Here is a 27911-nt window from a genome sequence, read left to right as displayed (position 1 = left end):
CTCAGGTGGGGCCACGTGGGAATGGCGGGAGTAGTTGTCGGTGGTAACAGCAGGGGGAGAGGGTGGCCAGAAGGAAGGCTCTCTGGCAGAGCTTGTAGATGGCAGGAAACCAGAGAACCACTGAGCCTGTCTTGAGCAGGGGCAACAATGTGAGCAAGATGTCACATGGTGACTGGAGGGCAGGCTCATGGTCCTCCCAGGCCTGCTGCCAGCAGAGCCCTCCTGCGAAGAGCTGACCATTCAGCCCCACCATCCTGCCCACACTGGCCATTAGAAGTGGGTGCCTGGCAAGGGCAGCAGTCCACTGTCAGACACAGCCTATCCAGCCTCTGTCCCTCTGACTCGCAGGGGTGACAGTGACTGGGGCATGCATCAGGCCTCAGTCACAGTGTGAAAGAACAAGAGCAATAGGAAGAGTGAGGACAGAGGTGGGACACTGGGAAAGAAGGCCCAACATGGAAGCCACAATGAGTGGACAAACAGCAGAGCAAAAGGGTGTGAGCCTCCACGAGATTCCATGGGGACTGGCAAGAACTGTTAGTGGCGGGGGCCCGGTCATCCAGGAGGCCTGACCTACAACAGCACACACATCCTTCTAGAGAGCCTGCACCACTCAAGGCAGCACTGGCCAAACCATGTGCATGGAGCCCCAGGTGTATCAACAGTGGGGTACAGAAAAGTTCTCCTTGCATGAGTTCAGAAACAGTCACAGCGTCTGCCGAGGCTGTGCAGGGGGTGTGTGGGCAGATGCAGCAGGCGGTGTCTCAACTTCCTGGACAATATGATACTTTCTCAGTAAGCACAGTAGTGGGGACCAGTCAGGAAAAGACACGAGTAGCGTGAATTACTCTCCTACCTAAGGAACCTCATGAAGGCAGCCTGACTGGGATGGGGAAAAGCTGGGATGAAGAGGTGGAACAGGCATGACAGACAGGAATCAAAAGTGATGAACAGATGTGGCAGACAAGAGAAGGAGCCTCCAGATGCTTGAGGCTTCAAGGTGGAACTGTGTGATGGAGATGGCGCGGTGGGCATGCTCTGAGCACTCCTCTGTGTTGGCTGAGAGGAGGGAGCAGGTGGTGGGCACGGGGACATGGTAAGAGGCCTAGGGTGTGACTGTAGTGTGCAGTGGGGAAGCAGCACCCACCCCAGGCAGGACACCCAGAAGCAGATTCTGAGAAGGTGGTGGAAAAAGAAGCAGAGGGACCAGCAATGATAGGCTGTTGAAGCCTATGCCCAGAGCAAGCTAAGAGCATGACCTGAGGCCAGGTCCTGCTCGTCCAGCTTCAGGCCACAGGTGGCCAGGGATGGTGAGGGCCAAAGGGCATGCACCTGTGCAGAAAGGGACCACAGACAAGAAGAGGGCTTTCAACTTACCATCTGATACTTGGTGCACTGGAGAATGTATCAAACGGACAGTGAGGAAAAAACCATTAAGAGGTGGATCTCTCACATGCTACATTCTAAAATATTACATTTTGTTAAAAAAAAAAAAGACATACAACTGCCTTTCAAGGTAGGGTAAAATGCTCTGTGCTTTCTTTGAGGTGTAATTAGGCATATTTGTTGATAGATAAACACAGAAGTGTTGGTTTGATCTTGGAGCAAAAGTGAGGCAATTGCTTCCATAAATCATAGAGAAAAGTTTTAATATTTAAAGCAGATTTTGAGGAAGCAAATGTGCTTTCATCTCTCTGGAAGAGCTGGTGTAAATGTTTTATTTAAAAAATGACACTCTCGGGAGTGAGCATTTATGAATGAAGTAATTGAAAACAATTACATTTGCTTTTTATCCAGTCCTATTAAGGCTTGTTTGCCTTTGAAGCAGACATGATAGCTACCTTTCCAGAAACCAGGGAGGGAAAGCAGGCAGGAGGATGCAGATCAATTTAGAAGCCTGGACCCTGTCCCAAGTCTGATATTTCTACAGCAGAGAAAAGCATTCTTTGTCAATCAAGTACTGAGGAAAACTGTTTACACCATTCTTAAGGTTACAAAAAGTACATCATGACATCATTCAGTAAGGACAGACTACTAAAAACTGTCCTTACCACATATCGGCCTTGTCACATATTTCTAATCACCTACAAGTATTAGAACCTTAAGGAACTTTCAAGATCCCCTAGCCTAGTGATTTTTACATTATGATTATTTTTAAAAGCAGTAAACCTTTTAATCAAAAGCAGAGAACCAGGATATCAATCTGGGCCGGCCGTGCAATTGCTCTGGCTGGGACTGTAGTGGGGGTGGTGGGAGTTCCAGAGGCCTCACAGGGAAGCCAGGAGGCCCTGGGAAAACAGTGAAAAAGGTACCAGGGCCCAGGGTACAGCTGAGCTCACACAGCTAGAAAACAGACACTGCTTCCTCCATTGTGTACAGCCTGACCCCTCCTAGAGACGCTGAGAATTCCAGACAGTGGCGCCAGGAGCTGAGGCCTGCTGCTCCTGGCCTGGGTCGGAAGGATACCTCGTTCATACAGCCTGATTGCTTCCATGAGGTATGGAACCAGGAGGCGGTTAACAATAAACCCAGGAGTGTCCTGTTTTGGGAGAGAGAAAAACAAAAAACTAGTAAACTTTCATTAAATGATATCTTTTGTGAAGTCACCAAATTGCCCCTTCTTACCCTGGATCATGTTTGCCCTGATTTATCAGGCTGTACATTTTCAAAATTTGCAGCATGGCCTTATTTCTATCTCATATGACAATTTATCCAACAATCATAGTACTTAAAAAAAAATTCAAACCCAGATGTCCCACTGCACAGATCCTTACATAAGACAGATCAAGGCACAGGTGTGACCTGGAAGAGCATGGCTTTGGGACAGGCAGATTTGGGTTCAATCTTGAATACTCTCTTGGTCTTTCTGTCACTCTGAATCTGTTTCATCATCTGTGAACTGGGGGTGACAGTTTGTCTCAAAGTTGTAAAGATAAATCAGTAAACACATAAAATTCTGTACACACAGCCCTACACCCATCCCTTTACTCCTCCTCTTTCCTCCCACTTCCCTTTCAAGAATTGACAAAACATCACACTCCACCTTGAATGGTCCTCAAAGGAGGACTGCTTTCCAGGCTCCCTGGAGCCACTCCTAGGCTACTCAGCATCTTCTCAGGTTCCAGCGCACAGTGCAGTGGAGCTGACTTGGGGGCAAGTGCTCGGACAAAGGAGCAGAGCCACTGACAGAGAGCTGGCCTTTCATGGCACACCCCCTAAGACCTCTGCATCCTGCAGTGACCCCTGTGCCACATACGCTTTTCATCCGTTTCCCTTCTCAGTAACTAACATTAATCATCTCTCCGGAGGACAGGTGTGGGATTTGGATTTTATCTACTGATCTCTTCCGGGGACTTGTAGAGAAAAACAGGTGATTTTTTGTTGAAGCTGATTTCCACTAGGCAAATGGTGCCTCCTCTTTTGTCAAAAGGCTGTGATCTTCCTGAGGGCAGAAATCCTCACCCTGGCCCGAACTCTGTATTCCGTTTCTAGCACACACCAGGTACTTCCTTAATGTCTGAATTACAGATGACCAGCACTCCTCACAGAGCTAACTTGACTGCATGCTGGGAAACTGGACAGTAACACAAAGGATGTGAACCTCCTTTAACCCTAGGCAAACTGAAACCAAGCCCTAACCCCATCTATTGCCACATGAGCACAAAGATGCACAAACAAGTTTTATCAGCTTAATTAAGATCATGGAACAATACAGACTTTATAATTGAGGCAAAAATACTCTTTTCAACTTCAAAAGGTTCACTATAGACTCAAGATAGGGTACCTGAGAACATGAAGCTCCAACAGTTAATATCTTCTACAGAAAAAGCTCATAGAGCTCAATAAGGAAAAAGTGCCAAGACTCATTAAATATTTAAACTCACTGGCCAGTTGCAGTGGCTCACGCCTGTAATACCAGCACTTTGGGAGGCCAAGGCGGGAGGATCACGAGGTCAGGAGTTCAAGACCAGCCTGGCCAAAACAGTGAAACCCCATCTCTACTAAAAATACAAAAATTAGCCGGGTGTGGTGGCACGCACCTGTAGTCCCAGCTACTCGGAAGGCTGAGGCAGGAGAATCGCTTGAACCCAGGAGGTGGAGGTTGCAGTGAGCTGAGATCGCGCCACTGCACTCCAACCTGGGCGACACTGCGAGACTCCATCTCGAAAAATAAAATAAAATAAAATAAAAATAAAAATAAACTCACTAGTAATAAAAAAATATGCATTTTTGCTAACAAGATTATCAAAGGTTTTTTCCCCCACTGTAATAATATTTGATGCTATTGAGAATGCAGAGAGACAGATGCTAGCAGTATATTGGTGGAATGTGAAAAGACACAGTCTTTTTTTTTCTTGGCAGGGTCTTGCTCTGTTGCCCAGGCTGGAGTGCACTGGCATCGTGATCTCAGCTCACTGCAGCCTCCACCTCCTGGGCTCAAGTGACCCTCCCACCTCAGCCTCCCAAGTAGCTGGGACCACAGGTGCACACCACCATGCCCAGCTATATTTTTGTAGAGAGGGTTTTTGCCATGTTGCCCAGGCTGGTCTCGAACTCCTGGGCTCAAGTGATCCACCAGCCTTGGCCTCCCAAAGTGCTGGGATTATAGGCATGAGGCACTGTGCCTGGCAGGAGACACAATCTTTAAGTAAAGTAATTTTATTTTATGTAATCAAATTCATATTTTTCAGATTCTTATTAAACACATTTTATTTACTATACTTACTGTGTGCCAGGTACTGTTCTAAATACTTGAAAAATATTAATTTATTCATTCCTCATAATAATCCTGTGAGAGAGGTACTGTAATTATCCCTATGTGAGGCATGAGGACACTGCGGCACAGCAGGTTAAGTAGCTTGCCTAAGGTTACACAGCTAATAAGTGCCAGCACCAGGATTTGAACCCAGTTGGGCTAGTTCATACCCTTAACCTTTGTACCACAATCCCCTCATGAAGTCTCACTAGGAAGGCACATTCCAGGCACATTAATGTCCCTCTTCTATGTCAAGTATTGGTAAAGTACAATACTGTAGGCCAAATCCAGCCCACAGCCTGTTTCTGTAAGTCAAGTTTTACTGGAGCACAGCCACACTCATACTGCATATACTGTCTATGGCTGTTTTCATGCTACAACAATAGAACTGAGTACTTGCAACAGAGACTGTAGGGCTGAAAATATTCACTATCTGGCCCTTTACAGAAGTTTGCTGACCCTTGTCCTATGTGGTTGCTATACATTGTCCAGATGCCTCATCAAGAGCTTCAATAAGTGACCCAGAAAGACCCTCTGAAAGCCCTTAGAATACCACACAGAGAGAGTTCTGGAATGACCTAACAAGAACAATTTAATGAGAACAAAGAGTTCCCATCTCTGCAGCTGCTGTGGCCACTCTGATGGAAGACTGAATCATTACTTTGTAGATTAATTATTATGCTGCTGAAGATAATCATTAGCTTTTCCCTGTATTTCCGTTTCCATATCTTTTTGTCTTGCACAGATGTTCAATACTATTACTACTTTCTTCCACTAACAAAGCACAACTGCGTAAGAAAGTACAATCATAACATCCAATTATTAATATGATTTTAGAAATCTAGATGACTTAAAACTACAGAACTAAACAAATAAAAAATGGGTATTAAAGCATGAGACTCCCTAACAACACTTTACCCATGGACGGGGAGGAGCAGGACACACAAGCCTGCTCTCTTTGGCTGCTGGAGTCCACCTCAACAGATGGCTTCTTCAGATGATTCATGAACAACATGATTTTTCATGGGTTAGTACAGTACTATGAGTTCAAACTCGAGAATATTTTAGAAAGCAAAAGTTTGCTATGAGAACTATAATGATATAAAGGATTATGGTTAAAAAAAAAAGTAGATGACTTATATATAAATCTTTGTAATGGTGTAGCATTTTGTGACACAACTATCCCTTAAGAAAAACTGCAAAGTCATGCATAAGTATAGTCCCTGAGTTTTGGGGGAACTAAAGAGGAACTAAAGCAAATGGAGAAACTGAAGGTAATCAAAATAATTACCTTCAGGTAGGTTAACATTTCAGCAACTGGGATTTTATGTATAATAACTGGGCAGCTTAAGAAAGGGGAAAAAAAGATGGAGGTCAAGCAGACTTCCCACTAAACCATGCTGCTTCTTGAAAAACAAAACAACAAACAATAAAAACATAATGCAACTTTCCGGTGAGAAACAGGTTCCTTATTGCTACTTTGGCAGGTTGCTCTCTCACTGTCTTATCATTTATTTCACCATCTGTAGTATTTCTTGCAAAAGTAAAGCCCTCATTTTCTGTTAGGGATGTATGTGTTTACCAAGCTGTACCTGACACACAGGGTTCTGACTCCCAGTGGCCTAGTGGAAGTTACAGCTGATTGGGCAACCAAAACCATTTATGAAAATGTAGCCATTCATCAGGAGACAAAAGCCAGGACAGAGAGCAGTCCCGTGTCTTCTACTCAGCTGGTGTCCTGAGCTCCATTCAGGTCTCCGACTATTCACCTGATGGCCTTAGGCATGGCTTAGGAGTCCAGTTGCCCTGTCTGCAAACTAGAACAGGAGGCACGGATTGCTCTTTACAGCACGTGGACAAGCTTGCAGTATACAATGCTCCTTCTTTCACATCATTCTATGAGAAGAATTCTACCAGGAACAAGTCAGGGTCCAAAAAGAAAAGAACTACCTCCTTCCCAAGCTACCCATACTCTTACCTTGCAAGAAACAGGATGCTTTCCTAGGGCTTTGCTAAAGTCTATCAAAGATTCAAATGTCTTCTGGCTGGTCATTGGTGTTTTAATGACCTGGAAACGCAAAGCAGAGAATTATGACCAGAGTGTCAGCAAGCAACTTCAGTAGAATGGTTCAAGAAATGATTGATCAAAAGGCTCTACATAGGCAACAAAAATAGCTTTGAGTTTCACCATAGAGGTAGGAATCTCAAGCCAGAAACAATGTATTTCCCAAAATGACTATTTTAAGACAACAGAGGCCGAATGTGGTGGCTCATGCCTGTAATCCCAGCACTTTGGGAGGCCGAAGCGGGCAGATCATGAAGTCAAGAGATCCTGGCCAACATGGTGAAACCCCGTCTCTACTAAAAATACAAAAATTAGTTGGGCGTCGTGGCACGCGCCTGTAGTCCCAGCTACTTGGGAGGCTGAGGCAGGAGAATCGCTTGAACCTGGGAGGTGGAGGTTGCAGTGAGCCGAGATCATGCCACTGCACTCCAGCCTGGGTGACAGAGCAAGACACCGTCTCAAAAAAAAAAAAAAAAAAAAAAGACAACAGTGTATTGTAGAATGTACAAAATCAAGGCTTAAAATACAAGTGTATGTGTGTACATGTGTGTACAGGACAGTTTTACAGGCTTTGTTGTTGAGACAAGCCTGGGTTCAGTTGCACCACTTACTGGCTGTGTGACCCTGAGTATGTTTCTTGAAACTGAAATGACACTGAAATCACTCTGTTCATCTCAGGAAGTTGAGGCGAGAATGAAATTAGATTGGGAGTAAAGCACAAAGCCTAAGCACAAATGCTCAATAAATGCTGACTTCTATTATTTAATTATTAGAAGTCTGGAAGTATATGATGGTTACCCTTAAAGTCCTCTACATGGGACCTGACCTTCTATTATAGATGAGGAGGAGCCCCAGGAAAGTGGAGTAATTTGCCCAGTGACAGTTCTCCTGGACTCCTGAGTATTCCTCCCATGACTCCACCCTCAGCCACACAGATGCTCTAGAGGCCAGTGGCCCCTTGGCTTCAGAACAGACTCATCCTGCTGGGGAAGGCTTTCATTTACAGCAAGCGGAGCCTGCCACCTGCTCCAGCAGCCCTCCTGACCTCTGTGAGGTACAGGCAAGGGCACAAGGGCTGCCTTACTGGCATCGGTAGGGGACGGCACCAAGCACAATGCCCGGCACAGTCAGCCCTCAGTAAGCTTTTAGAGAACTCATGTGCAATGGTAAATGGGAAGAACCAGATGAAGTATATATATGTATTTTTAAACAGGAGAGATGCATGTTTATTCACTCATTCATTCATTCAACTACATACACACACACCCACACACACACACATATACACACACACATTTATACACACACACACATATATATATATGTAAAATGTAAAGGCCAGTAAAGAACTTCAATCAGAGTCAAAGGGTTTACTTCAGACCCTTCATGGGATCTTAGGCAACTGCCTCACCTCTCTTCTCTAAAATGGGGCTCATGGGCATGTCTTCCCTGTGCAAGAGGGCCGTCTGACCTGGTGAACTAATGAGCTAGTGTCTGTGCAGGGATGAAAGGTGCTATATAAACAAAGAAGAGTTCTCACTCCTGTTTTCTTGTGATCACAGCCTGGGCTATGGTGTCATGCCGTGACACCAAGAGAAGTGAATGGATGGAAACAGGAAAAGACACAGTGAAGATGGAGAAGAGGAGCAGGACGAGAAAGACCAGAAGCCACCCTGAGGGTACCACAAATCAAACAGAATCCCAGAGCTGTTTGAAAGGAGGTCTAAAAAGTCTCCATCAAAACCACAGACTGAGCTGGGACAAACACTGCTGACTCTGGAGTTTTCAAAATAAGTTTTTGGTTTAAAGGAGTTAATAACAGTGAAGGTTTGTTTCTTTTTAAACAGGAGAGATGGATGTTTATTCACTCATTCATTCATTCAACAAACAGTAATTTGTACAGATACACTGCTCATAGTTCCAACAGAGTCTGAAAAAAAAATACATATATACATTCAAATGAGCCCGGTCCTAAGTAAAGGAGCCACTCAGCTTATACAAGTCATTTTGGTGTACACCACCAGCAACAAAAGGAAGAGCTAAACAATAAAAACTGAATAGAGAAGAACACTTTTACAAAATACTTTCTAAAAAATAGTAGCATTTGCTAAACATCGGCTGTTAACAACCAACACACCACATTTCCAAAGACAAAAGCATACATTACCAGATAAATGCAGTTGAAAACATTATTAAATCTACAGAATGTGCCTATCTCCAAAACACTTATATATACAATATGATAACTAAAGAAATCAACTAGTCCCTAAGTACTGAAATGTTGGAAATGTATGCCACTTCTTTGCTCTTATCTGCATGAGGATAAATGCTGTTTCTTCTGTTCCCCAAACCCCTCCCCTTCATTCTTCAACTTCTTCAAAAAATCAGCCTTAGGGGATAGGAGAAAATAGGAGGAAGCTGAGAAGCAATGTTAGCAAGACAGAAAAAGTCCCATTGCAAGATGGTCAAAGTTGTCACTTGAGAGAAAACTCTAGAAAAATGGTCGTTATTATGACTTATTAAAAATGCTTATGCTGAGTAGTGGTGAGGAAATGAGGAGGATAAAGGAAGGAAAAGGGAGTTGGAAAAGGCAATAATGAAGAAAACAGACGATACACACTCCCAGAGAGGCCACAGCCAGTGTCTGGAGGTTTGCCTGGCCCCACATCACCCACATGGCAGCATCAGCGTCCCCCACACTTCGCACGGCAATAACTCCTCAACCTCAGAACAAATGCTACTTTAATAGCGGCTGCTCCTCAGACCCTGTAATTAGGACCCTGTAAAAGGCAAGTTGTCCCATTTCAGGTGCAAATTGCCTACTGTGACTCCAACTCCAACATATTGGGAGTCTCCAAGCATTCCAAACAGGATGCTGGGGAAGCGTCCCTGCCTCCCCACTCCACCTTCCAGGTTTGTGGTCAGGAGGCTCACGGCTATCAGAAGCTGGTTTTATTTTTTTACTTTTAGGGTTTTTTAATTCGATATAGGATCTTGCTCTGTCATCCAGGCTAGAGTGCAGTGGTGCAATCACAGCTCACTGCAGCCTCAACCTCCCGGGCTCAATCAATCCTCCCACTTCAGCCTTCCAAGTACTGGACACTACATGTGTGCACCAAAACCCCTGGCTGATTTTTCATTTTTTGTAGAGATGGGGTCTTGCCATGTTGCCCAGGCTGTTCTTGAACCCCTGGGTCTCAAGCAATCCACTAACTTCCACCTCCAAAAGTTCTGGGATTACAGGCATGAGCTGCCACACCCAATGGGAGCTGATTTTAATAGCTCTGATCACAATGCACAGGAGATGTACCTCCTCCGGGGACAATGCTAAGGCACCATTACATGGGGTCAGAATTAACCCCAGGAACTGTGGACAAGCTAGTATAGTGGATCTAATGAGAACTGCATTTACAGCATGGGCAAGCTGACCTGGATGAGATAATATGAACACATGTAGCTGCCCTCTTCTGTGGTCCCATCAAGCCCATGGTTTCTAGTGCTGCCTTCCCATTCTGATGCCTCTCAGCACTGCCCATCAGCTCTGGCACAAATGAGTAAATGACATTCCACAAAGTTAACAGCCTTTCTGGATATCACTAAGCAAGACACAGGGCTGTGAAGAAACAAAGCATAGGAGCCCTCCTAGATATGAGGCTCAGGGACAACCTTCTACCCTCAGGTTAAAACCCATCCTAGGCAACTGATGGCAGGGCTGGTGTACCACAGAAAAGCAGGACTGAGAGAGCTGGCAGAGCGGGCAGACACACACAAGCTGACACTCACTGACCTCCACAAGTTTCATGACGGGCACTGGGTTGAAGAAATGGAGGCCAGCAAATCGGTCTTGTCTGGTGGTGGCATTGGCTATGCTTGTAATCTGCAAGGAGGAAGTGTTGCTGGCAAAGATTGTATGTCTGTGAAGAGAAAATATAGTGGAGTATCAGAGTGAATCTCATCTTTCAAAACAGCATGACTCTTGAGTGCAATGCACAAACAAGGTGACTGCTTACTGCCACATCTGTTGTCCTGACCTATTGGGGGAATCAGGGAGAAGACACATCTTCATATAAGAGGCTGAAATCAAGTGACTTCAGCTTTTTAAAAATTTTTAAATTTGAAAGTAAATAAAATTGGAATTTCCTGTTCCAAAGGGGTATTCAACCGAAAATCCTTCCTTGATTTTCCAGAACAAAATTTTCCCTACCTACTTGTATTAGTTAACTTCCAAGGTATGTGAGATAACAAGAGGTGGCTAATTGATCAAGCTACTTAACCAATCCCAGTCACAAATGAAACTCAGTGATCAAAGAATAATGAAAGAAAGACACCTAAAAGCAACAAAATTCTAAATGAACACATACACCCTCAATCAGAAACATCTGATAATAAACATGAATTAAGATATTTTCCCTGAAGTGAAAAGCTTTATTTTTCAATTGGATGCGAATTGAATGAAAACAAGAAAACCAACATGGTTCAAAAAAATTTTAAGGTTACACAGGAAGATCTGGGGAAAAGAGGATATAGGCATATGCATATATAAGACATTAACTTATTAATTTAAAAAAATCCATACTGACTTAAACCAAATTTAGTTTTTTAAGGCCACAGTAAAGAGCCAAAGGCATGAGAGGAAAAGCTTTAAACAGGTCGACTTCCAGGCTTTCCTGCAGCGCCACCTTGCGGATAAAAGCATACAAACTGGCCTGGTGCTGATTCCAACCAAGATGGCCTGTTGACAGGGCAGGAAAGGCAAGGATCCCTTACTGACCAGACTTGGGGGTTCCTGCTTACCTAAAAGGCAATACTATAATCTGCTCAAATCAGGGGTGGGTGGGAGGAGAGGAGGAAGAGAAGGGAGAAGAAACCAGTTATTTGGAAAGGAGAGAAAAGGGGTAAAAGGCAAGGCCAGTGTGGGTAGGTAGCGGAGAGCCTTCTCTTTCCAGGTATGAGCACATCCGCCTTCTCCAACAGCTTCCAAGGTAGTCCATTTAAAGGCCAGGCTTTCCTTTTTTAAAAAAAAATGACATTTTTTAAGGTCTTAACATTTCAGTTTTCAAAGTTTCTTGCTTGTGGTCATTGGGGAAAATAATATAAACTATTCCCCATTACAGAAGGTAATGAAAAAAAGATCCTCTTCCAATAACAATGTGTGTGGCCAACGCAAGCACTGTTCAGCCACACAACCTGCACCACAAGCACCTGGAACCACAACAGCAGAGCAGGGACAGCCTGGGCCCAAGGTTGTGCCAGCTGTGGCTCCACACTCCTCTTAAGAAAAGAAAGTGTTATTTTAAAGATTAGTATTACAATCGTAATACCCCTTTTCATAGAACGTTTGAAGGGCCATTCACCTGCAAAAAGGGGAAACTCGGGCACATTTGGTAAAACAAAGTGACATCAGAGCCCAGTTCCAGGTATCGCCAGTCCAGGGCACTCTGGCACATTTTATCAGAAAGAGGAAATGATCTCTCCCCAGCAGACCTTTGCTTCTGCCTCTCCCAACTGGGTCAGGCTGACACTGTTCCTAAAAGTCTCACACTGTCTTCTCTCAAGACAGTGTGTTTACATATTAAACACAAAGGACAGTCTTTTTGTCCACAAACAAAATGTACTCTGGACTGGGCACGGTGGCTCACACTTGTAATACCAGCACTTCAGGAGGCCGAGGCAGGTGGATCACTTGAAGTCAGGAGTTCGAGATGAGCGTGGCTAACATGCCCCATCTCTACTAAAAATACAAAAATTAGCTGGGCATGGTAGCGCACACCTGTAATCCCAGCTACTAGGGAGGCTGAGGCAGGAGAATTGCTTGAACCTGGGGGGCAGAGGTTTCAGCGAGCTTAAGATCACACCACTGCACTCCAGCCTGGGCGACAGAGCAAGACTCCGTCTCAAAAAAAAAAAAAAAAAAAGTACTCTTATATGTTCCTGGAAACACTTGTCTTGAACCATCTTTTGTTTTTCTCATTCTGACACTCAGGTACCAAAAAAACTGCTTTTCTCTTAAATGTTCTAAAAGAAAATCGACAACACAAGCACAGTGATTACTAGCAATGCCCCCAGACCCTAGTATCAAGACAAGAGGGGTGGTGGGGACGGCAAAGGATTCAAGAGTCCGTACTTTGTCTAAAGGGGAAAGTCAGGACTTTGATCTGGCTGCCTGTGGGCCTGGTCATACTTTTCATTTGTGTGTCTTAGGCTGCTGCTAGAGAAGTCATGTTCCTCTCCAGGATGCAACTGTTTCATCAGGGTTTCCAACCCGAAATGTATCACTTGACTATATTTTCTTCTCCCATTATAGGATCAAACTGTAAAATTTGTCAGTAAAGTACCTCTCAATACCGCTGCTTAAAAAATGTAGCAAGCATTCAATAATGGTGGTGATCTAAAACAAAAACAAACAGTGCCAAGAAAGGTGGAGAAGGTCAGCAGCCAAGTCACATCTTTGGTATGACTATGGGTCATGTCTTCTTTTCACACCTCACATCTGTTTTGCACCAATTCAGGTGAAAGAGCCTAGTGTAGTGCCTGATACACAGCAGGCAATCAGGAAATCTGAGCTAAATTAAATGAGTTTCCTAAACAACTCTGTACAATAGGTACCAGTGCTGCTGCTATTTTACACATGGGGGAAGCTAGTCTTAGAGAGTTAGAGCCAGAAAGGTCTAGGAAATTATTTACCCCAAACCCCTCAACTCGCATTACAGATGATGAAACTGAGGACCTTTCCAAGGCTGGAGGTGGTGGGGGGTCAGCACCAGGTCCAGGCCTCCTTTCTGCAATAATCCTTCTTCTGTACCAGACATGGACAACGGAGGGCAGTCAGGCCTTTCACTATCACCAAGAGTGACCAATCTTTTCAATAAAGATCAAACTGCTTGACAAAACTCCCTTTTTTGCAGTGGGTATTTATTATCCCTGAGGGCTCCCTGCTGGCCTGGGAGCCAGTCCCGGTACCACAAGTGTCTTCTGTTTTTGTCAGATGTCTCTGCAGCCTCTAGATGCCCGTGTGAAATGCACAAGGACACTGATTGGCAGTGATGGACAGATGACAGAAAGGCGAGTCCCTTCTCTTTGTCAGGGTCAGGGCCTCTCTGGCCACAAGGCCACCCATCTCTGAAGGTTAACATTCCGACAAGCTGGTATGCAAGTGTCTCTCTTTAGCTACTGCCCACCGGAAGTGCCCTGAGAATTGCTTTTGTCATATAATCTTATTCTGCCATTCAATTCCAACCAAGAAGCATGAAAATATAGTCAAACAAGTCACTAGAAGAGCACTGATCAGTGGGTCAGGTGTCACACACTCGAAGCCTCTGGATCCCGAGGTACATTCTGCCAGGAAGAATTCCACCAGGAAGCCAGCCAGCTAAGAAGTCAATGCTCCTTTAACACCCCCAAGAGTACTTCGATTGAACCCAGATGAAGCTCAAAACAGGAAAGTCCTCTCTGCCTATAGGCATTCCCTTCAATTACACCATTCTGTTTGCTCCATCCAAAAAAGGAGGAAACACAGAGCTGCTCTGAGGGTCCTTGGCAGACAGTTAAGGAAACGTAGGGTACTCCTATGCCCGAGAATGGAGCACAGGAGTACCCTACATGTCCTTAACTGTCTGCTGTCAGATGTCTCTGCAGCCTCTAGATGTCACTGTGAAATGAACCAAGGAACGTCAGAGCAGCTTCTGGCATAGGAGTATCCATGACCTACACACTTCAAGAAACATATAGGCCTGTCCCTGGATGGACCCCTCCATGTTACCATGGGTAATTCTACACTCATTTGGGACAAGGATCAGATCACAGCAGCCCAAGCTTCTTCGGAAGCAAACTGGGAGTGGGAGGATGGAGAACAACAGAAACCATATTGGCTTTTCTTGAAATAGCTGTGGGGTAGGAGAGAGGGAGGTGGATGAACTTGGTCAGAGGATCCCTTCCTGGGAGAAGGCAATAAACAAGGAGGAAAGTTCAAGGCCCAGGGAGGGACCCCTCAGAACCTGTCAAGAATGTCCAGGGGTTATGAACAGATATTTTTCAAAAAAAGACATACTAGTGGTCAATAAACATATGAGAAAATGCTCAGCATCACTAATCAACAGAGAAATGGAAATTAAAACCACAATGAGTTTAGCACCTGATACCAGTCAGAATGGCTTTTATTAAAAAGTCAAAAACAAAAGATGTTGGTGAGAATCTGGAGAAATGGGAACCCTTGCATGCTGCTGGTGGCAATGTAAATTAGTACAACCTTTAAGGAAAACAGTACGGAGATTTCTCAAAAAACTAAAAATAGAACTACCATGCAATCCAGCAGCCCCACTATTGGGTATATATTCAAAGGAAAAAAACTCATTCTATCAAAAAAATACCTGCACTCATATGTTTATTGCAGCACTATTCACAATAGCCAAGACATGAAATCAACTTAAGTGTCCATCAATGGCTGATTAAAGAAAATGTGGCATATATACACCATGGAATACTACTCACCTATAAAAAAGAATTAGATCATGTCTTTTGAAGCAACATGAACAGGAGTGAAGGCCATTAAGTGAAACAACTCAGTCAAATACCATATGTTCTCACATATAAGTGATAGCTAAATAACAGGTACCCATGGATGTACAGAGGGAAATAACAGACACCGGAGACTCCAAAATGTGGGAGGGTGGTGAGGGTTGAAAAATTACCTATTGGGTACAGTGTTCACTATGTGGGTGATGGGTATACTAAAAGACCAGACTTCACCATTACACAATATAGGCATGGAACAAAACTGCACTTGTACCCACAAATCTATAAAAACAAAAAATAAAAATGAAAAACAAAAATAAGGTTAAAAAAAAAAAAAAAAAAAAAAGAAGATTGCCAGAGGTTACATACTCAGCAGCAAACTTGTCCAGCCTTTTGAAGAGCTCGTTTTTCACCTTCAGATTCTCCACAATGGCTTCCACCACCAAGTCTGTGCTGTGGACAACGGAGGCTGCATCCGTGCTGGTCGCTATGCTGCTCAGGGTCTTCTCCACAAATTCATCGCCAGCCTAATGCAGTGGCAGGAAGACGAGAACATTTACCGGGCTCACTGGAAATTATCTTTCAAGTTCTTAGCTCTGCTCCAGTTAGTAAACTGGGTGTTCAGAGCACCTGTATTGGCCTACCCTATCTGTTCTCAAAGTGTCCACGAAGCCTGTAATTTATCCTTCCATAGCTCCACGCCATCCATTAGTCTTGAGGTGGTGCTGACTATTCCTCTCTAATAAAAGCAGAGACTAGCTCCTATTAGAGCAAGGGCAAGAGCCAGGGTAAGAAAGCCGACTTAGCATTTATCAAATAATTATTGCCTGTCATATGCCTGAAACTCTTGTTTCTGAAACAAGCTAGATACAGCCTCTGCTGCCAAACAGCCTGTAGTTTTCATTGTTTCCTCATTTTCCTCCTGTGACTCCAGGTTTCCACAGACCTCAATAAGGACAGAATCGGAGATGGTGCCTCTATAAGCCGCCATTTTTATTTCATGGTGTAATTTGTCCACAGGGCATCAAAATAGTCATAATCAGCAAAGGCATCCAAAATCCTCATGGAGTAAGCAGCTAGATCTCAGCTGTTATACAGAAATATTCTACTAGCCACATTAAAAAAAGGGAAAAGACGTTCACAGGTGAAATTAATATTATTTAACCCAATATATCTAAGATGCCATCACTTCAACAGGTAATCAATATTTAAAACTATTGAGATGTTTTATATATTTTTTCCCCTATTATAGCTTTAAAATCTAGTGTCTATTTTACACTCAGAGCACATCTCTATCTAGACTAGCCACATTTCAAGCACTCAGTAGCCACTTGTGAGTAGCTATTATATTGGTGGTCAGTATAGAGCTAGATAAGCATAGTATGTCAACTAGGCAAAGTGAAACTGACACCTCCCTCCTCAGTGGTGTCCCTGGCAGAGGAGAGAAACCTCAGGAGTATAGACTCCTGAGGAGTAGCTAGCCAGAGCTAAGCAACTTGAGCATAGGGGCCATCCTTTTATCTTTAGGGTGTGGCTCAGAAACTCAGCCCAAGGAGACAATTAGCTGAAAGTTTGTAAACAAGGGGAAAATGCAGGCTATCTGGGTCAAACTCATTCTGTCCTAGACTCCAACCCTCAGCCCAGGGCTCTTATAATCTCATCTGTCTGGACCCTCCTCATAACATCCCCTGCATGAGGTCCCACTACAATTAAGAATATAAGGGACAGGTGCGCGGGCGCAGTGGCTCACGCCTGTAATCCCAGCACTTTGGGAGGCTGAGGCGGGTGGATCACGAGGTTAGGAGATCGAGACCATCCAGGATAACATGGTGAAACGCTGTCTCCACTAAAAATACAAAAAATTAGCTGGGCGTGGTAGCGGGTGCCTGTAGTCCCAGCTACTCAAAAGGCTGACGCAGGAGAATGGCGTGAACCCGGGAGGCGGAGCTTGCAGTGAGCCGACATTGCGCAGCTGCACTCCAGCCTGGGCTACAGAGCGAGACTCCGTCTCAGCAAAAAAGAATGTAAGGGACAGGTGAAGAATATCTTAATCTAAAAAGTAAAGTAGAAGTTCCTCTTCAAAGAGACTCTCCTCCCCATCTAATTAAGAATAAGTAGTAACTTTTCTTAGAAGCAAAATTTATTCTAAGACCTGTGATAACATTCTTAAATATCTGCTAGCTGTAATAAAGAAATCAATGTACTTTATGTTCTTAGCTCCACAATTTAGCCTAAAGATTTGCCCTGGCATGCTTATACTGGTCCAAGTGGGCATTAGGTCATAGCCTGTTCCTCTTCCTTATTTAGAGGTGTTTACACCTTTCTCAGCATTCCACAAGTTACTTCCTCCTTTCTTTGTTCTCATCTGCCTTTGCCTCTTTTAAAAAGTTCTAAGTTGCTAGCCAATCAAAACAAATACATTTGAATGTGAAGTCCCGTTCCAGCCAATAGAAACCGGACACAGCAGTAAGGTGGATGTGTCAGGTTATAAATGACCCTTTGTTCGGTGTACTCTTGTGGCAAAACTGCTGGCGAGTGTACCCTTTCTGCAGAAAGTAAAAATGGTCTTGCTGAGGAAATTAAATTTATGTTCAAGTGCTATTTCTTTATAGCACCAAAGAACAAGCATTTCTAACATTAATCTGCCTGTGATATTTATTATTTGACTTTCATCCTAGAGAAGGTAAAATTATCTCCACCGTCATCTCTCTGGCTTTTAAAGGCCACTAGACATTGGGGAAAAAATGCATATCAAAACCACAATGATAGCAGGACTTGGTGGCTTATGCTTGTAATCCTAGCACTTTGAGAGGCCAAGGTGGGAGGATCACTTGAGGCCAGGAGTTTGAGAGCAGCCTGGGCAACACAGTACAACTCCATCTCTAAAAAAAAATTTTTTTTTAACTAGCTGGGTGTGGTGGCTCACATCTATAGTCCTAGCTACTCGGGAGGCTGAGGTGAGGGAATGGCTTGAGCCTAGGAGTTCAAGGCTATAGTGAACTATGATCATGCCACTGCTCTCCAGCCTGGGCAGCAGAGCAAGACCTCATTTCCAAAACAGAAAAACAAAAAACAAAAACACCACAATGAGATACTACTTCACACCTAAGATGGCTACAATAAGAAACAAAACAAAACAAAAATGGAAGATAGCAAGTGTTGGCCAGGATGTGGGGAAATTGGAACCTTCGTACATTGCTGGTGGGAATGTAAAATAGTGCAGTCACTACAGAAAACAATTTGGTGGTTCCTCAGAAAGCTAAATATAGGATTACCATACAACCCAGCAATTCTACTTGTAGGTATATAACCCAAAGAATTGAAAAGAGAGACTCCAAACCAATAGTATACCAATGTTCACTGCAGCATTATTCAAAATAGCCAAAAGGTGAAAACAACCCAATTCCATTAACAGATGAATGAGTGATATGGTTTGGCTCTGTGTCCCCACCCAGATCTCACCCTGAATTGTAATAATCCCCACATGTTGTGGGAGGGGCCCAGTGGGGGGTAATTTATAAAGGACGGTTCCCCTGCACATGCTCTCTCTCTTGCCTGCTGCCATGTAAGACATGACTTGGTTCTTCCTTTGCCTTCCACCATGATTGTGAGGCCTTCCCAGCCATGTGGAACTATGAGTCAATTAAACCTCTTTCCTTTACAAATTACCCAGTCTCAGGCATGTCTTCATTAGCAATGGCATGAGAACAGACTAATACAATGGGTTAAAAAAAAAAGTGGTATAAATCCAATGGAATATTAAATTGGAATATGATAATAATCCAGTGGAATATTAAGCCATAAAAAGGAATGAAGTTGGCCGGGCGTGGTGGCTCACGCCTGTAATCTCAGTACTTTGGGAGGCCTAGGTGGGTGGATAACAAGGTCAAGAGATTGAAACCATCCTGGCCAACATGGTGAAACCCCGTCTCTACTAAAACTACAAAAATTAGCTGGGCGTGGTGGCATGCGCCTGTAATCCCAGCTACTTGGGAGGCTGAAGGAGAATTGCTTGAACCCAGGAGGTGGAGGTTGCGGTGAGCTGAGATTGTGCCACTGCACTCCAGCCTGGTGACAGAGCGAGACTCTGTCTCAGAAAAAAAAAAAAAAGGAATGAAGTTGTGACAAATGTTACAACATAGATGAACCCTGAAAACTTTATGCTAAGTGAAATAAGCCAGACACAGGACAAATATTGTATGATTCCACTTACAGGAAGTATAAATGTGTCAGTGTAATTAATGCTACTGAATTGTATAGTTTAAAATGGCAAATTTTATGTTATATATATTCTACCATAATAAAAAAATTTTTAAAAGCATCTAGATATACCACCTTGGATACCCGAAGTGAGAAACAACAAATGCCTTGTGTGTACTTTTCTCTGGCTGCATACAGCGAGAAATTCTATCCAAGCCCCAAGGAAATCAATCTTAAGCAACTTTAACAAGATGACAAAAGGTAAATTAAAATTTGTTTGGGTGATTTGTGCTGTATTTCTAATTAAATGCAAACTCCTAAGTGAAAGTGCGCTGAAAAAGTAGCATGGCCCTTAGTCACCAACTCCTCCTCATCCCACCATGCTGTTTTTTTCCCAGCCTCCACAGAGTTCCTCAAATTCTTCTATCTCTTCTGCTCCTGGCAAGTAGAATGATTCACTCTTAGTTTCAATAAATACCATATTTATTATATCATTCTCTTCTTAACTTGTAGTATAAAAATTATCTTCCTGTTTCTTCTTCTTCCATCCTTTTAGCAAAACAAGTGTTCTTCAATTCCAAATTATCATGTTCTTCTAGAATGAGTTCACCACCTGTACAAGCTTTCTTCTCAACCTCAAATCCCACGCAACAAAATGGTTATTTACTTCTCCTGTTTTGCAATCAGTACCCCCTGAATGTTTAGTAATTATGTAATTATGTTATTATATTGGTTTAAAGTTATGGAAAAATGAGTTTTACACCAACAAACTGGAAAAAAAAAAAAAGCAAGCAAGCCAGAAATCCCCCATTGCCCTGCAAATGTAAAGCAGTCAGAGGACTTGTCTTGAAGACATCAATAATAAGAAATTACCTTAGGGTTTTCTGCAAACTTCTTCTTTGCCACTTTCCTAAGGCTTTCCTCAATTCCCTTTTTGGATTTTGCCAGGATGTCCTCTGTCTGGTCTACCAACACTACTGTGTGACCAGTTGCTGCAGCAACCTAGAGCAACAAAAGAACAATTTCTTTTTAAAAGAAAGAAAACATAACACGCACATGCACACACCCCACCCCAAAAAAACAGTGGCATTTCATATTCCACATGAATTCTACTACCATTCCATTCAAAATACTGAGTGAACATCTGATAAGTCAACATTAAGTAAACACACACTTCTTGCCAGGCACTGTTCTAAACCCTTTATATTGAATACAACAAATTCTTGAAACAACTGTAGAAGGTTAAGAAGTGTCCCTATGGTCACTCAATGGGTAGACAGCAGAGAGCCGGAATGTGAATCAAAGCCCTGAAGGCCACACTCTAAATACTTCTCTGTACTGATTTTAACACTGCACTGTTCCATTGAGGGGCCACTAGTTACATGTGGCTATTTAAATTAATTGGAATTAAGTAAAATTAAATATTCAGTTCCTCAGTGGCACTAGCCATATTTCAAAGTGCTCAGCAGCCTGTTCCCACAGCACCCACTCCCCAGCCACCATCCTTTTCTCCTTGGAGCTGGAGCCCCTTGTGCAGCTTGGCCTCTTGGCCCTTCTCTTCTGCAGCCCTTAAATCAGTAATAGGTAAGACTTTAATAATGGTGGCAAAAAGACTCCTGTCTCCAAGGGCTATTTGGTGAAAGACTCCCATGGAAATGAAGTCTTTGGGATCAGCTAATTTAGAATGGGCAATTCCCTGCCTTCACCATGCCACCCTGGCTGAGGGAGGAATCCTAGGGTAAGGGGAATGTTTAGTGAAGCTGCCCAAGCTCACACACAGCCAGCTTAGCTTAGTCACAGTGAGTGACAAATCAATCCCTATTTCATCACTGTCTGGCAATAGCTTCAGCAAGGATCATGGAATAGGTATTGTGGCTAAGAGCAGATCATTGGGTCACCTTGATTACCTTACAGGCATGTGTAAGTGAATTAGTTCAGGCCAGAAGCAAGAGGACAGGCATGACCTAATATAATCATAAATGATGCAAGAGGACAGCAGAACTGAGATATCCCTCAGGATCTGAGAAGCCCCCTGAAAACCATTGCTTTGGAACCTCGATGACACCAACAGTGTGCAGGAGAGGGGCAAGTTATCGAGAATGAACTTGCCCAGAGAAGAACAAGGAGATGACAGAAATAGTCCCAAACCATGGTCGTGATATAAGATTTCTGAAGCCAGGCAACCAAAACTCAAAAGCAGAAAACCAATGAGTAAAAGAAACAGAAACAAAAGAGCAAAACCTAAAGGCAAAGACGTTCAAATCCCAAGGCAAGATTTCTGAAGAACAGTTTTCAAAATGGTAAGACAGGTTTTAAATGCAAGGTTATTTCAACTGCACTCATGGCTCCCTGAGAAAGCAGCACACGGTGGGCTCATGTCTGAGCCTGTGGACCCGCAGGCTGCATCTGCACCATCTGGGAACCAAGGCATGAAAACACTCCCAGGACCAAAAAGTCTGACAACCAGGACTGGGCAACCGGGGCAACGGGGGATGAGTTATCTTGATACAAGGACAGAGGCAAGCAGGAAACCAGCCCATCAGCGGAACCATTCCACAGGCTGCGGGCAGGCAGCAAAGTAAAACAATGTCCCAAAAGCAAAACCCTCATCATCCCAAACCAAGGTTTTCCCCTAAGTGGCAACGGACCAAGGCCCATCTAGCCAATGATTCAAATCATCTGATGCAAATTTGAACCTCCAATTCAATAAATTCAATGTAAAAAAGCAAGAGCAATTTTTGTGCAGAAAAGACTTAACATGGCAGACCTGAGACTGCTATCCTTAGAAAAAGGCCTGTTAGCAAGGTTGGCCCTTGGCTGGCATCTGGAACTTAGATCTTTCAGGAGGGTTCTCAGCATTCCCTGATAAGTATGCCTTGCTGTGCCTAAACTGTGTGTGCAAACAATGCAGTTTATGCTACATACTTGCTTTCCTTCTGAGGGTATGGAATTTTCTAACTTGCCAGGTAGAGGGTGTTACATGACCAATCCCAACAAAAAACCTGGACACTCTAATGAGCTCTCCTGTGTTAACAGAAAAACCAAACTCTGTAAAATATTTTAAAGAGATTTATTCTGAGCCAATGAGTGACGACGGCCCAGAGGACAGTCTCAAGAGGTCCTGAGAGACTGTGCCAGAGGTGGGCTGGTGGGCAGTCAGGTTGGTTTGGTTTTGTCCATTTTAGGGAGATAGGAATTGCAGGTAACATTAGAAATCAATGCATAGAAGGTAAGCATTGGTTCAGGCTAAACAGGTGGGAAATCTCGGAGCTGGGGCTTACAAGTCATAGGTGGATTCAAAGATTTTCTGATTAGCAATTGGCTGAAAGAATTAAGCTTTGTTTCAAGACTTGAAGTCAGTACAAAGGAATGCTTAAATTAAGAAAAGGGAGTCTGCTGTCACATGATGCTATACAAGAGGTTGGAAAGTAAGCCACATTATAGTAGGTTAATTTTAAAAATATGTTTAACAAGACTATGGTTTGCAGGGAATGACTTAATGCATGCCTGGCATGGGCTTAGGTTTGTTTCTACAAAGAGTCTGTTCTGTCAGTCTTTTGGTCTCTATTTTAACGTTAATACTGATCAGTTGTGCCTAAATTCCAAATGAGAGGGAGTTAGAATGAGGTGCCTCTGACCTCCCTTCCCATCATGGCTGGAAAGCTCAATTTTTCTCCTTACTTCAGTTTAAAGGCTGAAGCATTTTCTATAATTTCGGACTCTCCAAAATGCCTACACTTGCATACCTGGTCTAGTAAGAAGGCAATAATTGTATGCTGTAAATGGTTATTCCTGGCAGACTTTAAAAAAAAAATTCTTTTTACTTTAGCTTTTCTTTCCTCGATTATCTCACAAAGCTTCAGGAAAATACAAAGGAAATCTTATAGTGTAGACATTTCACAGACATACATAGAAAGGACACTCCTGCTTGAACCCAAAGTGCATATTGTTAGGTCTGAAAGGAGAAAATACAGGCAAACGAGAAATTTTAATTCTCCTTAAAAAATTTTTCCATTTTATGGTAAATCTCTGTGATGCAGGTCACAATTTATTGTGTTGCAATAAACTACCACTATAGCATAACTTCAAGTGATTTCAAATTATAGTAGCATTTTCATTTTACCCATGTGCAGAGATCAACCCAATCTAAAAGTGCAAGGTTCCTTGCCATCATTTCTTATAGTCATACCCTAGAGACACAAGGTCAGTAACTTCTAAGGGCAACTTCAAGTCTTAATCATCTTTACAAACCCCAGTGCCCAACCCATGACCCACAGTGAGCAATCAATGCATGAACAACATATAAACAAGCTTAATAAAATATCCACAGGAGTATAGGTCCAATGTTCTTCGATTAATCTATCCACCTGGAGTTGGTGTTCATCTCCTACTGGTGCATTAGTCTAAATGGGCCATCACAGAGATGGACTCAAGATATTAGGTAGGCTATTCCTTTCTCTCATTTGGACCATTAAAAACTACACAACTTTTATCCCCAGACTGGTTCGACAGGCTATGGTACTCTAAAGCATGGGTGAGCAGCCATAGGCCACCTTGAAGGCCACATTGTTTATTTCTGAATTATTAGTGCACTTGTCTTATTTCTTCTATGAGATCTCCAAGAGCTGAGAGAGCCAACAGAAGTGAATCTCTATCTAGCCTCAGAAAGAACTTAAGCCTTGCCAGGCACGGTGGCTCACACCTGTAATCCCAGCACTTTGGGAGGCCAAGGCGGGCGGATCACAAGATCAGGAGATCAAGACCATCCTGGCTAACACGGTGAAACCCCGTCTCTACTAAAAAATACAAAAAATTAGCCGGGCATGGTGGCGGGTGCCTGTAGTCCCAGCTACTCAGGAGGCTGAGGCAGGAGAATGGCATGAACCCGGGAGGCGGAGCTTGCAGTGAACCGAGATCACGCCACTGCACTCCAGCCTGGGCGACAGAGCGAGACTCTGTCTCAAAAACAAACAAACAAAAACTTAAGCCTTTAAAAAGAAAAAAGCCAAATGCAGCAAAAATAACAGGTGCCACATACTGAGCATCTACTATGTGCTGGGTTCATAATCTGCGTTTTCCAAGACTATTTCTGATTAATCCAACAACCCTAATCCATTTTATAGATGAGGAAAACTGAGGCTTAGAGAGGTTAAATAATGTGTTTAAGGCCCCAGGGCTAGTAAGTGAAACTAACACGTACCACCCTCAACAAGAATCCTTCAGCTTCAATCAAATTAAAGTCACAGTAATAGCAAAAATTACCTGATAAACAAGAGCACCTATGCAGACAAATGACAGTTTCCATGTCAGCATTACAGACTCAAAAGCAACACAGAACACCCTAACCCTTTTGTGGTTCTAGGACAAGGGTTCTCAAAGTGTGAGTCATGGACCAGCAGCAACAATCACCTTGGGACTTGTTAGAAATACAAATTCTCAGACTCCACTCCAGACCCAGTGAATCAAACTCTGGGTAAGGGTAGTGATTCTGATGCTCACCAAGGTTACAGAACCACTGCTCTAAGATCTGTGCTCCGATCCAGCACAGATTAGAAACAAGTGGGAATATTTAAAAAGCCCAAACCCCAGGCCCCACCTACAGATATTCTAATTCCTCAAGCCTGGGGTGGTGCCTAGTCATTGCTATTTTTAAAAACACCCCCAGATGCTGAGCACTGCCCTAAAATAACCTGTTGGCCCTGATCCCTATCCCTGTCTACACCAGCCACTCCTGGGTTGCCATCTATCTCCTCAAACCACTGAGAAGCTCTAAACCAACTGAGTTCCAAAGTCTTCCTGTTGCTCTCTGAAAGTTCCAGACGCTATGCTGAAGACACTATTGGGAAGACTCCTCCCCCACACATTCCCCAAGGAAAGGTCAAGCCCCACCAGGCCTCCTGCCTGGGACTCTTCACATCAGGGTCTTGCTCCATCAGTCCTACATAAAGCTTGCTTCTTAATTCCTTTCTTGAAGGTCAGGCCCTGCACTTGCTTCCTTGACTATGTTTATTCCAGCCCCTTTCTCTGCAATAGCGCTTTTCTAGCCTTGACCTCTGGCCACACTTGCATTCACCCCCTGTACAGATCCTTGATGGTCACCTGCCTGCTCCTAGCTGAATAACCACCACCTTTGAGCTTTGATCCTCCTCTCTTCTCCACAGGCTACAATGCTGGGAGAAAATCTTGAATCTCCTAGAGAAGAAATTCCTTGAAAGACTCCACAACCAACTGAAACCAGAGCCCATTGAGGTTTGCCAGCCCTAATAACAGCTCCCATAGAGAGTGCTTTCCAAATGCCAGACACCAGGCCAATCCTATCTCATTTAATTTTATTTAATCAGTTCTCCAAGGTCAAATGTCAATTTTAATGAAGCATCACTTTAGTTATGTAGTTTGTTCTTTCGAAACAAGATAATTATGATATTAAAATCTGGATTAAATGAGCATATGACTGTTTTTGATATTTGGAAGAGGAAAATTCATCACAGTTACCATTATGCCTATAACTAATTATTCTTCCAAAGAATGAATCCGGGCAACACACACATTTACAACATAAATACTGTACTGACCATTGTGAGGCCCCATTCTTTAGCATTCAAAGTCCTAACACCAACATTATCAAGTGCCTGTAATTGCTCCATTCTCCCACCACTTTTCTTTCTTCAACTTATGGCAAAATGTCCTTGGAGGAGACACTGTGGCTTCACTTGGCATAAATAATAATATGAACACAAATGCACATAAAGGCATGGATATCTCAGATCTCGTTAGTGATGAAACATTCAAATCATCCAGAATACACTTGTATTAATTCTAGGATCATCCAAAAAAAGGCAAATTTTAAGAGTTTTTAACTTAAGTTTTAGATCCCCAAAGACCCTAGTTTGAAAAACAATGGCTTGATTTAATCTTTTTGGTAACCATAAGATCAAATATTAAGAAAGAAGGTATCTTGATTAGGAGTTTCCAATACAGAAAATAAAGAAAGAAAAAAAAGGTGTATAGGGTGAGTTACAGTATCAAATAAACATTTAAACTGAATACAGTGTTATCACTCGGTTTAACATTCCTTTTAGTACCACATAACATCCTGAATACTAGTTTAGGGACATCTTACCTCTTTAATAGCCTCCCAGCTGGGCTTCCAGCCTCCAAGCTCAGCTCTCCCAACCCTTAACATCTCTGCAGGGTCATGTTCCTTCCTCCAGCAGACACCCAGGTCTTGAAGTGTAACTCCTAAGGCTGTCCTACACATGTTCTTCAGCTGCTTCTTTTGACCCTAAAAATCTCTTTTCCATCTAACTTCTCTCTTCATTCCTTTCTTGAAAGAATTATCCCTCATTCCTGCTGAGGCCAACCTCTTTCCTATGACAGATATGGAAGTTCATGGTTATGGCTTCCAGTTACTCCTCCTGAATAAAATCTGGGGTCCTTCAAGTTTGGATTATTCATTCACAGCCTTTGGTTACATGTTGATTTGAGGCTGCAAACAGAACAAGAAGTGCTAAGTTTCTCTTGAAAACCAGGCAGCTGCACTGGAGCATACCACAACTTGGACAGCAAAGAAGCCTTTGTACAGTTGGGGTAAAAAAATGCAGAGGTTAGAAAATGCTTCCTTTTGAATGATCAAAGGTTACAGACAAAAACACTTGGCTTCTCAGAGGTGTGTGCTTTTGATCCTCTGCCCAAGGCTTGTGCTCCCCTAGGGATGGACCAAAACTATCACTTAGAGCACCACGCTGCGCATGCCACTGCATTCATTCCTTCACTGACTGCAGCCTATTGACTCAACACCTGCCTTCCAAGGTGAACAAAACAAAATCCCCTACTCTCAGAGAGCTTGCACTTCTTATAAATTATCCCCTCTGATCTTCATAAATGCCTTTGGGGAAGGCACATTATTCTCACTATCTACACGTGACAGTGAGCTCAAGCTGCCTGCTCACATGCCTTTCTTGACCCTGGAAGGCATGGTGAGGTCTGAGGGCAATAGCCTGAAACAGCATTGAGACAGGCAAGGGCCAGGCTCTAGAGTCTGTGTGCCAAGTTGGGGATGGAAAACATTCCTTAACCTCAGCAGGCTGTCTCCTCATCTATAAAACAGGGGCAACAGGGTTGTTGGGAGGGTTAAACGGGTTAATAAAAGTCAAAAACCTGCAGTGGTGCCTGGCACATCACAATAGCTTGGGGTTTTTTTTTTTTTGGTTTGTTTAATTCTGGGCTGCCCCCTTCTTCTTTCTGCAAGGGTCTGAGGCGTATTGTTGGATCCAGGCACAGCCTTCTAAGGTAAAGTATTTTATTTTGCTTTTGATCTTATGATTCTTACATCTTCTGATTTCATGACTTGTTTTTCAGTTTTCAAGTTTTCCCTTCTGT

General features: G+C 43.3%; 1 protein-coding gene across 2 annotated transcripts in view; it reads right to left on the bottom strand.

Moving 5' to 3' along the window:
• The window catches only part of HADH (hydroxyacyl-CoA dehydrogenase), a 48077-nt gene that overhangs the window by 4922 nt on the left and 15244 nt on the right, over positions 1 to 27911 (bottom strand). Inside the window, exons 2-7 of one of the 2 annotated variants that reach the window (XM_030819196.1) lie at positions 20406 to 20534; positions 15702 to 15859; positions 10609 to 10735; positions 6735 to 6824; positions 2467 to 2539; positions 1378 to 1395 (exon numbers count right to left, since the gene is read on the bottom strand). In XM_030819196.1, the coding sequence (XP_030675056.1) occupies positions 1378 to 1395; positions 2467 to 2539; positions 6735 to 6824; positions 10609 to 10735; positions 15702 to 15859; positions 20406 to 20534 (595 nt within the window). The remainder of the gene's footprint in view (positions 1 to 1377; positions 1396 to 2466; positions 2540 to 6734; positions 6825 to 10608; positions 10736 to 15701; positions 15860 to 20405; positions 20535 to 27911) is intronic. The other variant, XM_003257730.4, reaches the window with a different exon arrangement.

Source organism: Nomascus leucogenys, chromosome 9 (genome assembly GCF_006542625.1).
Source record: "Nomascus leucogenys isolate Asia chromosome 9, Asia_NLE_v1, whole genome shotgun sequence".
Classification (NCBI taxonomy): domain Eukaryota; kingdom Metazoa; phylum Chordata; class Mammalia; order Primates; family Hylobatidae; genus Nomascus; species Nomascus leucogenys.
The sequence above is the reverse complement of the archived record's forward strand: the minus strand, read 5'-3'. Positions and strand labels throughout refer to the sequence as shown.